The 15,036-nt window shown below is 39.6% G+C and overlaps 1 protein-coding gene across 1 annotated transcript in view; it reads left to right on the plus strand.

The window, feature by feature from the left end:
- The window catches only part of LOC117822674 (zinc fingers and homeoboxes protein 2-like), a 45,766-nt gene extending 33,813 nt beyond the window's left edge, over positions 1–11,953 (plus strand). Inside the window, exons 8-13 of the mRNA XM_034697521.1 lie at positions 341–526; positions 3,216–3,622; positions 6,609–6,861; positions 6,962–7,121; positions 7,456–7,575; positions 10,327–11,953. Coding sequence (XP_034553412.1) covers positions 341–526; positions 3,216–3,622; positions 6,609–6,861; positions 6,962–7,121; positions 7,456–7,573 — 1,124 coding nt within the window. The 3' untranslated portion in view covers positions 7,574–7,575; positions 10,327–11,953. The remainder of the gene's footprint in view (positions 1–340; positions 527–3,215; positions 3,623–6,608; positions 6,862–6,961; positions 7,122–7,455; positions 7,576–10,326) is intronic.
- The last annotated feature ends 3,083 nt before the right edge of the window (positions 11,954–15,036 follow it).

A 15,036-nucleotide genomic window follows, 5' to 3' on the forward strand; every position in this document is an offset into this window, starting at 1 on the left:
TATTGATTAATGGATTATTGATCGTTAACATCAGCATACAGCTTCCACACCTCTTATTCATACTGTAAAACACTATATATTTATAAACTGTACGTTTTAATTTGTGCTGTCATTTTCGTGTGACTGTTTTTATGACATGTGCTGCTGACCTCTTGGCCAGGTCACCCTCGTGAAAGAGATCCTGATCTCAGTGGGTTTTACCTGGTTAAATAAAGGTTAAAAAAAAAAACATTTCCAAAAATCAATCACGGAAAATACTTAAAATGTACATCCCTAGTACTGAGTCATTTAGCCATGACCTACTTTGGTCCTTAAGTATCCTTGTGTATCTGGTCCACAGGTGTTCCTCCTCCTCCAGTGCTGGTGAAAGCCGAGGTGACACCAGCACCCAGAGAGGCTCCTGTGAGGAAAACAGTGCCCAGCCACTTCCCTCTGCTGGAGAGGGTAAAGGGCAAATCATCAGAGCAGCTGAAGGCGCTAGAGGAGAGCTTCCAGAGGAGCAGCTCCCCAACGGAGGCAGATCTAGGTACAGCCTTTCACCAGCCTAACCTCACCCTGCACATTTAGTGTTGGCTCAGTCTCATTTTGCTTCCCAGTTAAAGAAATAGAAGCCAAAAGAGAGGTGGAGGGTGGGGGCCTCGAAGTCCCCCTCTGCAACCTTTTAAATGGAATGTGTAGAGTGTTACACTGAAGGAGGACTTTCCAGTGAGGAAACACAACTTATCCCTAGAGCAGGGGTTCCCAAAGTGTGGGTCGCAAGAAACAAATGGGGGGTCGTGACATGTCTTCCAAAATGTTTTTTTTAGTAACCTAAAATCGTCTGTTTCACCCATTATTGTAAAAATATTGACTAAATAGTAGTTAAATTTGAAATAAAACCTTGCAAATACACATTTAATATCAGTTTTCTGCCTTTCTTTTTGTTGCCAGATGACTCCTAAGGTTAGGGTTAGCTAACCATTAGTTATCAAAAGCATCAGTAGCAGTAGGTTAATTCATAACAGCACAGGAAACACAGACACATGAGCATGCAGGTAGGCTAATGTTCTGCAGACCAGCTACATTAAGTATTAAGCAACATTTAATCACTTAGAGGGACAGGGGGGATCGGAAGTCTTTTTTGGGGTCGCGGGCTGAAAAGTTTGGGAACCCCTGCTCTAGAGGACAAACTCAAAAAGGGAAATTATTTGCCAACTTTTGGTCTAAAGTGGAAGTAGATGTAGAAGATATATGTTCTTTATAACATGTGTGGAAGAAGAAACCTTTTCTCCGGTCTGATTCAGCAGCTGGTTCAGATGAGTTTTATTTCACTGGGCAGTGGAGAGAGACGGTCACAGTGAGCTGTAGAAAACCTCTCTGGCTAGAGTCGGCACTGAGCAAGATTGTATTATATTCAGGAAGCAGAAGGTCTTTGCATATCCTCTGAAAACAACATGCAGTCGACATGAAAAGAGGGGATGTCGTCTGGTAGACCTAGCTCAGAGGATGGGTCAAACCAGCATCTCCAGGCCTGCACAGTCGTCCTTCTGGAAGTGACTTCATCTCATAACCTGACTTAGGAGTTCCTTGGGGAGGCTTTGAAACTTGATTAGCAGCTAAGTGATGGAAGAGTGGACTACTCTTTGATTCACATGTGATCTTGATAAGAAATTAAATAGCAAGCTCAATATATTAAAATAAAAGATTTAAAGAAGAAAAGAATTAAACGAAGGGAAAATTAAATTGTAGTTTTGAAAACAGAATTACAGCCAAAGTTCTGTTTCCCCACAGGGTGAAGAGGTGTCTTTGTTTTTTTTGGCGGTATCAGCTATATTAGACACAAAGCTACACAAAGCAGAGTATCTATCTGTAAAGGGAAGTGACATTACAGACAGAAATATGTTTAATATTCACATTCATTTTGATATTTGTCACATGTTGTGTTTTATCAGCGACAGAGGGGATTAAACACCTTCTCATTTCAAGGGTTTGTATTTATTGTAATGATTGTAAACACTGTAGATTAATACTGAAGACATGAAAACTATGAAAGAACATATATGGATTTATGTAATGAACAACAAAGTGTTAAACAAAGCAGAATCTGTTTTATATTTTAGATTCTGTAAAGTAGCCCCCTTTTTCCTTCATGACAGCTTTGCACACTCTTGGTATTCTCTCAGTCTGCTTCATGAAGTGGTCTCCTGGAATGGTTTCTAATGAACATGAGCCTTGTCAAGAGTTCATTTGTAGAATGACTTGCCTTCTTAATGTGTTTGAGACCATCAGTTGTGTTGTTCAGAGGTAGGGTTAGTACACAATGGATAGTCCTATTGACTACTGTTGTAATCCAGATTATGGTAAAACCAGATTATTTCATAGTTTTGATGTCTTCAGTATTAATCTACAATGTTGAAAATAATTACAATAAATGAAAACCATTGAATGTGAAGGTGTGTCCAAGCTTTGGACTGGTAGTGTATTTCAGACACACAAACTAAATATATTGTGTGTACATTTTTCAATAGTGTTAAAGGTTTGGTTGCAGGTGTTCCATTCTACATCCTCACAGTGAAGAAAGCAGTTATTGTATGTGCAGCAGGAGGACTCAAACATTTGAAGCTGCAGTATAAATAAATACTCCTGAAGTATCCAGGTTGTAAAACTTAGAGTGGACATTTAATCTAATGATTTACTCTTTTCATAGTCTCCTCAGTCCCAGTGCTTGAATCCAGATAGTAAATGTTAGTGCATTACATCAGCCCACAGACTCCTGCATGTTTGTAGCTAATGAAGCACTGCAGAGACCGGCCAGCCAATAACTATTTTTAGGATGAGTTTATGTTTTGAGTGTTCTGAGGAATAATATCACTGAACTTTAAGATGATGTTTATGAAGCTTCTGACTATGTAAGGATGAAGAGAGCATGAATCTGTAGTTGATTGTTGTTCTGGTCAGAGTCAGGATTCTCAGTTTGTAACTTGGATGTTTAAAAAATACCTTAAGAAGTCCATATGTATTTTCTTCTATTTATACTTGTTGACAGCAGGTGATTTAGTTTTCTTTCACCTCTAAACGCCACAGACCGGTCTCTGGTGGGTCCCTGCATGACAGGAATAGCAGACTTATTTTAATGAGCCCATTTTGAAGTCCCCTGGAGAGCCCAGACTCCAAAATAGCCTCCTACTTCAAGGTAACTCATCTCGTCTGATCCTCTGAACTCTGATCTGCTGCAGACCAGCTGGCCCAGGAGACCCGGCTGTCCAAGACGGAGGTGGACTGCTGGTTTCTAGAGCGGCGGGCGCTGAGGGACAACATGGAGAAGGCTTTACTCACCATGGCTTCAAAGACCACTGAGGACAGAGCGGAGCGACCGGGGGTGCTGCTGAACGGATCCTCTCATCGGGAGCAGGAAGGGAAACCTCTGCGCACCTCTCCTAATCCCCCTCTCCTCTCTTCTTCCTCCTCCTTATCCTCCCCTCCTGTCCTAGCAGCCTCCTCCCCTCATCCTCCAACCCTCTCCTCCTCAGCTTCACCTCCCATCCTCACTTCATCCTCTTCCTCTTCTCCTCATCCTCCCATCCTGTCAGCCTCCACCAGCCCGGCTCCCATCAGCAGCCGCTCCCTGGCCCTGCTCAGAGAGGTAAGACGAGCTGAAGCAGAAAACACGTCAACATCAACACTGATTACCTGATAATGACACTTGTAAGAACTGTAGTGCGAGCTGCAACGACAAAAAGATGATTACTGTTGAAATAGTGGTTAAGCTGCTGAAGGAAGAGAGACATTAATGAGTTGTGACTTTAAAGAGATCACTTGATGGCACCTTTTTAATAAATCTGGAGTGAGATGTTGTCTTAAATTAATTCATCTTGAAGCTGTTGAGCGGGTACTTGAGGAGAAGCTGCGTGACTGACAGGACATGATGAAATTTGCTGATACTCTAATATTAGAAGTGAGGAACAGAATCGGGTAACTTTGAGGTCAGATCTGTGGATGTAAAGAGAAGGTAGTGTTGTCTGAAAAACAGCAGCTTCCCATAGGACTACAAAGACTATAAATGGAACATACATCCAGGAGAGATCTCTTGATGCTTGCTCTGTAACAGATTGTACAGACTCAGCCTGTCAGTGTAGGATGACCCACATATTTCATATACTGCTGGCCGTGTATTAAGCCTATCAATAACAGGCATTTGATCCTCATATAAACCAGCTTTATATGTAAAGGTGAATATGTAGAATACTCACTTTATTCTTCACTTTGAGTGAACTTTAAAGCTAAATCCATCAGTTTTATTCTAGGGTAAGAGGGAAGAGATGTCAAATGTTACTTTTAAGCATGAGTACAAATCCACAGTCTTGCTAACATCTCTGTAAGGCGGTGTATGTACAGTAGTGTGGCAGGTGACAAAGGTAATAACAGCATGCTAACATGCTCTAAATGTTGTTGCTGGTGGGTTAATGTCTGCTCTATTCTAAAGCCCAAGAGCTATACTACAACATACAAATACTCCACACCAGTTCAAATATAAGAGTGCATTAAAGCACTTGTTGTCAGAATACCTCAGGGCTAGTGGCTCCTACTGAGACTTAGTAATCATAAAAGCTAGATATGAAATATCTATTTAATAACAATTATTTTACTTTTTTGTTCTCAATAAATCAGTAACTAGGTAGTCCTCAGTTCTCCACAAGCTACGTAAACATTAGTAAACTTTATCTTCTTCTGGAGGAAAATGTTTTTCAGGTCGGGCAATGTGGGAAAAATATTGTCTCATTATTTTTCTATGGCCGGATCATGATCTGGATTTCATCACACTTCTTTTTCATGTTGTTTTTAAGACTTTTCTGACCAGCAGACAACATTTTAAGAACTAAATAATTATTTTCCTACATTCTGAACATTTTTTACTCACCAAATTTGGACTTTTCTGCACAATTTCATAATTTTGATCTTGTCTTGTGTCCTCTTTTGTGTCTTCTGAACTTTAAGTGTTCATCAAGAACATTTTCACATCATGATGAAAACATGATTTGATATTTTGAAAACTTGTCAGCTTTAAGAGTTCTTGTGTTTCTTCTTTATTACCGTCTTGCAGAATTCCCAGTGCTTTGGCTTTAAACAGGTAGTCCATATGAAGCTTTTTGAGACGTTTCTTGATTGACTTTAGTTTTGTTTGTGCGCTTGAAAGAAACTGCAAATGTACAGATGATTTAGAATGTGATTAATTTCTGTGCTATAAATAACACGTTTTAAGATGCAGGCTTGGGGCCATAAATAAATGGACCTCGGGCCGTGATTGGCCCCCGGGACGTATTTTTGGAAATGTTAACGATCGTGGACACTAAGGGTTGCTTAATCATTAGTATCACCCCACAGAGTTTTTGGAGTCATGGTGAGATGGTCCCTCTCCATCTAAGTGTGTTAGGTCTCTCTCTCCTTCTCTTTCCCTGTCCCTTTGTATATCCTTATGTAATCTTTCTTTCACTTTCTCTTATTTTTATTTTTATTTTTATTTTTTTTGGCCCACCTAGGTGTGCACGCCCTCTTTTACAGAACATGATATTAGCTGTCAATAAAAGATAGGCCAGAGTTCTAAGAGGAATGGTGATGGTTGCATGCACACAGTCACAAGCACAGAAGAAAAAGGTTTTCTTTCTTTTCTTTTGCAGCAAGAATAAATTGCATTAATATTTGACAGTCTGTGACAAACATGACACGAACCAGAAATATATATGCAGACAAGAGAAAAGAAAAGAAGAAGAAAAAAAAAAAAAAAAAAAGGAAATGTTAACGATCAATTATCGATTAATCCATAAAAAAACATTATTATTCTTAAGTCAAAAACAAACTGGCTGTCTGGGCGTGTGCCTCATGTACAGAGGGGCTCCCAGCCTCGACCGTTTCGTGCACTCTCTTCACCCTGCATTTCCTTTCTCTCTTCAGCCAACCTATCCATGGAAGGCAAAAACAAAAACAAAATATAACTAAAGAAATGTGTAATAAAAGGGGGGAGGGAACTTATTTGAACTGCTTTCTGTACAGATTGGTACAACCCCAGTACTAAGAGAGACAGGACGCTGTGTGAAATGTTAATAAAAACATGCTTCCAAATAAATCAAACCTATAATACGTCCCTCTCCTAACTTTTTGAAACTTGTTGCTGGCATCAAATTTAAAATGTATTTTAAAAATTAATACAAAAAGTTCAGTTTCAGCATTAGGTATGTCATCTATGCATTATTTTACAATTAGATATAGAGTTCAAATTATTTGCAAGCTATCAAAATCAGTTTTTAGTAACATTTCAAACAGCATCCTAACCTTTCTGAAATTGGGATTCTACTTCAGTCTGTAAGAGTGAATCATATTTCATGGCTCGTCATGCTTTACCTTTTTCTCTCTGGATGAAAGAGTAGTAAAGGTTTAAAGCAGAATGAAAAAGCGTGAAGACTCAACTTATGTAAAACTGAGAGCCTCATATCTCATGTTGTAGATTCAATCTAAGTGTCTCCTATTTAAACATGAGGTCTCCATACTTTTCACAATCTGCTGTGTAACAATGAAAATGGTCATTGTCATAGTTTCTACCTTTTAATGTTTGGTGTCATAATCTGTCCTCACAGATGTTCTGTCAGACTCAGTGGCCGTCACCTGAGGAATACAGCCAGCTGGAGGTCCAAACCAGCCTGGGACGCACTGACATTGTCCGCTGGTTCAAGGACCACCGCTCGGCTTTGAAAAACGGTGAAACTCTGGACTGGATGGAAAGTTTCCAAAATCAGAACCTCGCAGAGCCGCAGAAAATCAGCCAGGAACAGAACGGCCAGAGCTCCGAGAAAAAGCAGACTGTTTCCTTGGAAGTCAAGGCTGTGAAAAGTGAGTTTGGAGTGGACTTCTTTTTTTTCTATTTATATCATTTTGCAAAGCGTTCCATACACTTGCTTGACTTTGTGTTTTCTGTGCTACATGTTTGCAGTGGAGGAGGCTGCCGAAAACACAGAAGCTCCAACAGAGTGCTCCAAGCTGCCCGACCAAGACAAAGTCCAGTGGCTGACTGAGAAGTTAACCCACAGTGTAACGGATCTGAGCCGGGCCGGACCTGACCAGAACAGCTCTACTGCTGCTGATAAAGGAAGGTGGGTGTAAACTGATCTCTTTCATCCTATATTTATTTTCTAGTGGGAGATTCGTGTTTATGAAGACCAAAAAAGATCCACTTCCTGCCAATATTAGAGTTTTTTAAGGCTGAGGAGTTATTTTAAGATTTTTCTGTAAACAGTCTAAAAATACTGAACTGTATGGGCAGAACAAGTTATGGAAGCTGAATCACTCTACATGCATCCATCTTCATGCATTTCTCACTGTTCCATGTGCAGTTGAAATGGTACTGTTACTATCACTGTTACTCACTGATGCCTCTTTATAAGGGCTCCAGTTTGTTTACATGACCAGTGTCTGTTTGATTGTCAGGTGGGTGAAGGTGACTGTGGCAGTGGGAGAGGAGAGTGACGAAGGAGTGGAAAAACAGAAACTGGCATCAGACACTGATGTTTTGAGCTTGGAGCAGCCTGGGAGGGTCACTGGTTGATGGTACGTTGAATTACATTATTATGGGATGTTCTGATATCAACTATTGGATCAGAGCAGATCTGTATCTTTAACTGATCGGGGATCTGTAATTTGAGCCAATTGATCATTTACGTCAGCTTTCATAAACTGTGCACAATTTACTGAAGAATGTAAACTCACATGTAACTTAGCATTAGCAACCCTGTGGCTAAAATGTCGAGAGGGGTCCAGCTGCAGACCTCCACTCTCTGCCGGCTTAACGGCTCCTCCGACGTGAACTGGAAGCTCCCCTCCACTGTAGGACGGAAGTGCCTTAAATCTAATCCTCCTTTGTGGTCTGATAGGCTCCTCCCCCTCCAGCTCCTCCTCCTCTATCATTGGACTGAAGTCACATGATAAAATATACCTGCCTAACATAAAACAACAATATCGTAGCACAAGACAATCAGCTTTGGACTGTTGGAATCACTTTAATCACCTTCATATAAAAAATAACTACATAACTGTAAAATAGTTCTCATGAAACAGACTTAAATGTACATATTTGACCGTCATGTGTCGCATATAATATGAAGTGAATCATGAAGTGTATCGGCAAGTACTCAATAATCAAAAAACAAATTGGGGTGAACAAAAAGCTGATCAGAACATCGTTATTAAAATTAAAGTAATGGTATCAATTGATAATATGAAATATGTGTGGAAAGAATCAGAAAGCCTCAGACATTCATATGAAACCACATGTTCAATATGATTCAATAAAGTCATATAGTCATTTCTCTCTCCAAAGACGTCTGATAACAGGACTTCAGTTTGGTGCTGGATTAAAGCTCCAGTGAGGAGTTTTCTGCAGGTCATGAAATACACTCAAATTACTGGCAAATGACAAAGTGCTAAACTACACACTGCTTAAACCTATACACTTACTGATGACATTTGACCCCACCTTTATATTGAAGTATGTATAACTGCCATTTTCAAGTCTGTCATGAAGATTTGACTCCATTGGAAACAATCTCAGAGGGATTTAATCGATGCTAAAACCAGGACACCAAACAGGACATGGCTGCTGCTGTTAAGGCTCTGGTGTGTCCTTGCTTTTCAATGCATGCTGGGATTCGCTCCAACCTTCTATGTATGATCCTCATCAGGGGTAGTTGGCTGTAGCAAATGATTGGCTGGAGCTTTGAGAAGCTTCCCTGCGTGACTTGGCCCGAATAAACAGAAAATAAATGGTGAACTGTTTCTTTTTAAGATGCCACAGCTGCAGCCTCCTGCTACCCAGGAAGTTATTAGAGTGTTAATTACCTCTGATTAGTCCGTCAAGAGGATGGCATGCTGGGATGGCAGGATGATACTTGGACCCACACCATCATTAGCATCAAAGATGAAGACAGACACACTAAAACACACACACACACACACACACACACACACACACACACACACACACACACACACACACACACACATTGTATCTGTCAAAGGGAGGAAAGGGTGCAACTTTCTTTAAATATCTTGTTGTTGTTTTTTTCACTTTGCTCTCTGTGGCCTGTTTGGTGCCCTTACAAAAACAAGAAAAAAAACGTATTTCAAGGTCCTTTACCTTGAAATAAGCATAAAAATCTACCAATAGGAAAAAAGAAAATTTGTTTGGTAAGATTTCTTAAAATAAGACATAATATTTAAAAAAACTGTGATCTTAAAATTAGCAGGGAAAACTTATTTTAAGCAACATTTGACCAGTATTTTAAAGCTTAGTGTTTCAGAATAAGACAGGAATGCTAACAATTAGTATTTTTCAATCAAAAAAAAGATTTCTGCACTAATACATTTCATGTCAACGTCTTCATTTGAGATATATTCACCTTCATTTGAGTTGTATTATAGTGGAACTTCCTTTAAGACCATCTTGAACTTGAAAAAAGATGACAAAGTTTAATTGTCTCATTTTGAGATATGTCTTCTCATAGTGAGCTGGATATACTAATATTCAGTCATGTTGTTCTTTAGGATAAGCCAGCTATGCTATAAAGTAGGTGTTTCATTGTGTGCATGTAGTTTGAGGATGTATATTTTTATCTGATTTAGAAGAAACAGTGTCTGAAAACTGTAACCCACCCTTAAAAAAAACAACCTTTCTTTCTTTCTTTCTTTCTTTCTTTCTTCTTCTTTCTTTCTTTCTTTCTTTCTTTCTTTCTTTCTTTCTTTCTTTCTTTCTTTCTTTCTTTCTTTCTTTCTTTCATCAATGGAGCTGTTTTCTGATAGATTCTCCTTAAATCAAATAAAGGGTTTGTCTTAAATCAAGATTATCCATCTTCTACAAATAAGATCTCAGCTTGAAAAATGTCTAAAATGTAAAATAAACCTTGTTTCTTCTAAATTACAACTCAAAACAAGATCTTTTTAAGATTGTTTAACTTAACAAGATGTTTAAGATGTATTAAAACAAGTCCATCTATCTTGCTCAAATGCTACTTGTTAATTAAATATATCTTAAATCAAGTGGGAGAAGAAATATTGACTAAAAATTAGACAATTTCACTTGGTAAGATTTTGAGTTTTTGTAGTGTAAAAGTATGTTTTAGGCAGATTGTGATACTTACACTCTATTTCTGTTAGAATAACATGAGTATTTTAATGAGAATATGGAAACAACATAAAAACAACAATAACATGAATAACTAGAGAGCAGTGATTGTATTTGAACAGGAAGAACGGCCGGTGATTGCATGTGAAATTTCAATCCCTGTTTGTCTTCTCTCTGTCCAGGTCGAGTAAATCCTGAAGTGCTGAGTCACTTTACATCGAATCCCAACTCCAGATGACCAAAAGTGAAATCAGTGTTAAAACTGTCTGCCTGTGATGTCATCACAAAGCGCCGGGGACTGTGGAGTTGCACAGTTGAGGCACTGATTTGTGGTGCAGATGCTGACATCAAGAGGAGTGCCAAAGCTGGACTTGACTACTGCTACACCTTTGTTTGTTTTTTTAGAAAGAAGCACCCTTGTAAATATTTTTCTGTATTACAAAAAAAAGGTTTGTACAGTTTTACTGGGAGGGCGAGTTTTGTTACATTTTTAAAGAAAAAGTCTGAACAGTGCCCCTGAACTTGGAATGTTTTCTGTTGTTTTAAGATCAAAGTGTAAGATAGTTTGTTATTTGCTGAAAATCAGTCCTATTTTTGGAAAAACATAATACGCAGTACTCTGTATGAGTAGTGTTTGATGGCACTTGCATATATTTCCATGGTAGTGATAGATATTTACACGCTTGGTCACTTCATCTCATCCCGTTAGGAAACAGTGACTCTTTGTCTCTCCTGCAGCGGCACTTTGACTCACCACATCAAATCACTCTGAGGGAGGAGATCACTTTAACGTGCTGGAGAGAAGGCGCAGAGTGACAGTGTTTGGGTGGATTTGAACACAGCCTCAACGTCACTATTCAGAGGTTAGAGTGTGAACACAAACAGCCACAGAGACAGACCGAGACGAAGGAGTCAATGAATGCACTACATGTCCTGACTTTCAGTATGTTTTCCAATCAGCAGGGTTTTGATCAGCCCCCCGGCTCAAACAGGTCAGAATGTTTTGAATGCTGTAGAAAGGAAGGATCACATAAAGAGGAGAGTGAAGTGTCGCTTTGATCGCACCATGCTGCCTTTTCAGCTCTCTATCTGTCCGTCTCAGAACTGACTCAGACTCACCATGAAGGTTTCTCAGATTATCTCTAACTTTGTTTTTCAGTCTTTAAGATATTCTTGACTGAGCTTTGCCGAGAACATTGCGGACAAAGTATCTCACGCATGATAAATAAGTGAACTCCTTTTGTTTCGGCCGTTTCACATTTTGCTCAGCTGTGATCTGTGAACACACCTCTCGTCTTCTCGGCTCACTGACATAAGGAAGTCCTCTCAGTCAAAGCTGGATTCACTTTCCTTGATTTCGGTGCAGTCAGTTCAGAACACCTGAAATGACTCATGAGTCTTGCAGCTGCAGAGAAACATGATCCACTCTCTGCTGGCTTCCTAAAAACAGCTAAAAGCATTTGGAGTATAGTGAAATGCTTGCATGTGCTTCAACAGTTTCATTTTCAATGACTCATTTCCAAAACTGATTCAAAAGGGAAATCTGTGTTTTTCTGGTTCAAACTGCAAGAGCTTGCAATATTTCAGCAAGCCATGTTAAGTTGAGTTGAGCTGTCAGTGAATACTGTTTTCAGCAGCAGGTGTACTGCTGTCTGCTGGCTGAATGTTGCTGCTGCTGCTTTAGTTTCATGTTCAGACAAGTATCTGGGATACTGTACACTCTGTCGGCTAGTTTGAAAACTGCTTGCATTTTCATTTTCTACTTTAAGTCTGCTGTAACTCAATAAATACACAACCAACTGTAAAACATGTCTGTCTTCTCGTGTCAATTGTGCACATCATCAAAAAAACCAGCTCAGTGTTCATTTTAGAGAAAGGTACTAAATCAATGAGATACCTCTAGACTGAACACCAGCCTATCAGGTCACTGAAACTTAAACACAACACCTTCTCTGGGTTTGTTTGATGGGATATTTTATTACATCTTTGAAGTGATACATCTGTTCAGCCAATGCTGATTCAATCATGCTTGAACGTCTCTTAATCTGTTAGTAAAGAGCTCCCAACGTGACTGGGCCAAAGGATTGTTTTTCACCTTTTAGGTTGTTGCTACCAGCAGGTCGAGGTAAACCAGAGCAGACAACCAAACATTGTTTAACAAGAACCTTTCTTCTGCTGACCCACACAGTGAATTTAATCATTTATGTTGGTTTTACTGTTTATGTTTTGAGGAACACACTGAACTTTAACAGACTAATACCATCTTTCAAGCCTTTACAGAGAGTTCAAACCTGAAGTCCAAAACACTCCAGAGAAATCACAAGAAGAAAAGGAACACAACACTTCCTGTTGTTGCTCTAACTTAGCTGCTTTGATAGCTGAATCTTTAAATGAGCATCAACTTTCAGGAACTGGTTCATTGATCGCTGCAGCTCAAGTACTGACTAGAACCAGGAAGAGAGAGCACATCTCTCCAGTGTTAGCTTCTCTACACTGACTCCCCATAAAATCTAGACTAGAATTTTAAATCCTTCTTCTGACCTACAAAGCTCTTAATGATCAGACACCTTCATATCTTAAAGAGCTCATAGTGCCCTATTACCCCTCTAGAACACTACGCTCCCAACATGCAGGCCTGCTGGTCCTACCTAAAGTCTCTAAAAGTAGTATGGGAGGTAGAGCCTTCAGTTATCAGGCCCCTCTCCTTTGGAATCATCTACCAGTCAGGGTCCGGGAGGCAGACACCCTCTCTACTTTTAAGAGTAGGCTTCAAACTTTCCTTTTTGATAAAGCTTATAGTTAGAGCTGGATCAGGCTTGGACCAGCTCTTAGTTATGCTGCTATAGGCTTAGACTGACACACTGGGATCCTGTCTTCCCCCCTTCCCCCCAACCCCCTCATCACTTAAAGTTACTAACCATAGACCTTTCTGGAGTCCCTGAGCTCCCTTGTCTCGTAGGTTCCTCTGAGCTGCCGTAGATGTCCTCCTGCTGTGGACGTTCCAGACTCCAGCTGATACGGACATGCTGGACTCCAGCGGCAACAGCTTCTACTACTCGTCTCATCACTATCACCGCTCCCTCTCTCTCTTATTCTCCTCTATCCCTCTTTCCAGACCCAACTCGGTCGAGGCAGATGGCTGTCTAACATGAGTCTGGTTCTGCTCGAGGTTTCTGCCTGTTAAAGGAAGTTTGTCCTCTCCACTGTAACTAGCTAAATACTGCGAGTTAAATGGACTTGTCCTTATATAGCGCTTTCTAGTCTTTCTGACCACTCAAAGCACTTTTACATACTACTCATCGTATCCACCCATTCATACCCATTCACTCACTGATGGTAGAGGCTGCTAATGTAAGGGACCATCAGTATTACCTGATCTCTCATTCGTTCACATTCACACACCGCTGAACAACAGCAGGAGCAGTTTGGGGTTCAGTGTCTTGCTCAAGGACACTTCTACATGTGACTGTCAGAGTTGGGATCAAACCGCCAACCTTCTGATTGTAAGATGACTGACTCTACCCACTGAGCCACAGCCGCCATGTGCAATGCTCATGGTGGATTAAGGTGGGGTCAGACTGAGTCTTATCCTGTCTTGGTGTTGGGTCTCTGTTCAGAATTTGACATAGTGTGGTCTAGACCTGCTCTGTTTGTAAAAGAGTCTTGAGATAACGTTTGTTGGGATTTGGTGCTATACAAATAAAGATTGATTGATTGATTGATTGATTGATTGATTGATTGATTGATCTCTTATCTGTCTTCTCTCTGGACACCAATGATTCCTCTCCAGGCTGCATGGAGGCAAACGAAGGTCAGTGAAATCTGTATTTGTACATTTTATACTAGCACGTGTTGACCAGTGACACCTTTGTAGGTTTGCAGAGGCTTGAAGTGAATTTTTAAAAACACAACTTCAGCTTTAAGTGCATTGTTTATATTAAATTAAAGCTAAAGTAAAACACTTTATGAACTGCCATAAATTAAAACCACAAATGTGTTTTTAAAAGCTAAGACAGCCAATGAATGGGAAGAGCATTATACTTTGAGTATTCATGGACTCATTTTGAAAGCATTACATAAACCAACACATCAGCTTTTCTTTCATTTCTGTTGTAGTGAAATGTCTTTGAGTTATGGACTGCCATCAAGCCTATCAATATCAACCTTTCCTTATTAATGACATTTATGAAAGGTTGATATTGATAAAGTTAAACTTGCAGATGAATAATTAGAATCATAGTAAGAGCCTGCCCTAAAGTTAATAATACTTGTATTTGTATAGTGTGTAAAATTCTACTTTACTGCAGTGGTGGAGAGTAACAGAGTAAATCTACTTGAGTACAGTACTTAAGTACATGTTTTGAATATCTGTACTTGAGTATTATTTTTTGGGAAACTTCTTATTTTTACTCCACTACATTCAGAAGACAATTGTTGTACTTTTTACTCCTCTACATTTCTATCAGTGCTCTAGTTACTCTCTACTTTATCTTTGAAGTCAGCTCATGAATGTCCTTCTCTTTTCTGAAATCTGATCCTAAGACAGTAAAGTGTGTTTGTGTAGTTCTGTTTGTCTCAGTGGTTTAGTCGTACCTGTGTATCAAACACAGAGCATCACTCAGATCAGTCAGTTCATGTAGAGGTGGTAATGATGGCTATAATTCTCCACCTGAGCACCATGGTCATATCTTCAGCCCGTGTTAAAGGTTTTTGAAATGAAGAATGATAAGTATGGTTTGAAATGTTCTCCCTGTTTCTGCCCAAACAAACAAACATTCACTGTCCAACCTGAGAGAGCGTGTTGAGCTACTTAACGTTTGTTTAACTCCAGATGAACATTTCAAACTAAGCTGTCTGTGCTTGGAGTAACTTAGTGTCTGTTTTTATTCCAT

The sequence above is a fragment of the Notolabrus celidotus genome, chromosome 12, assembly GCF_009762535.1.
Source record: "Notolabrus celidotus isolate fNotCel1 chromosome 12, fNotCel1.pri, whole genome shotgun sequence".
Taxonomy (NCBI): Eukaryota; Metazoa; Chordata; class Actinopteri; order Labriformes; family Labridae; genus Notolabrus; species Notolabrus celidotus.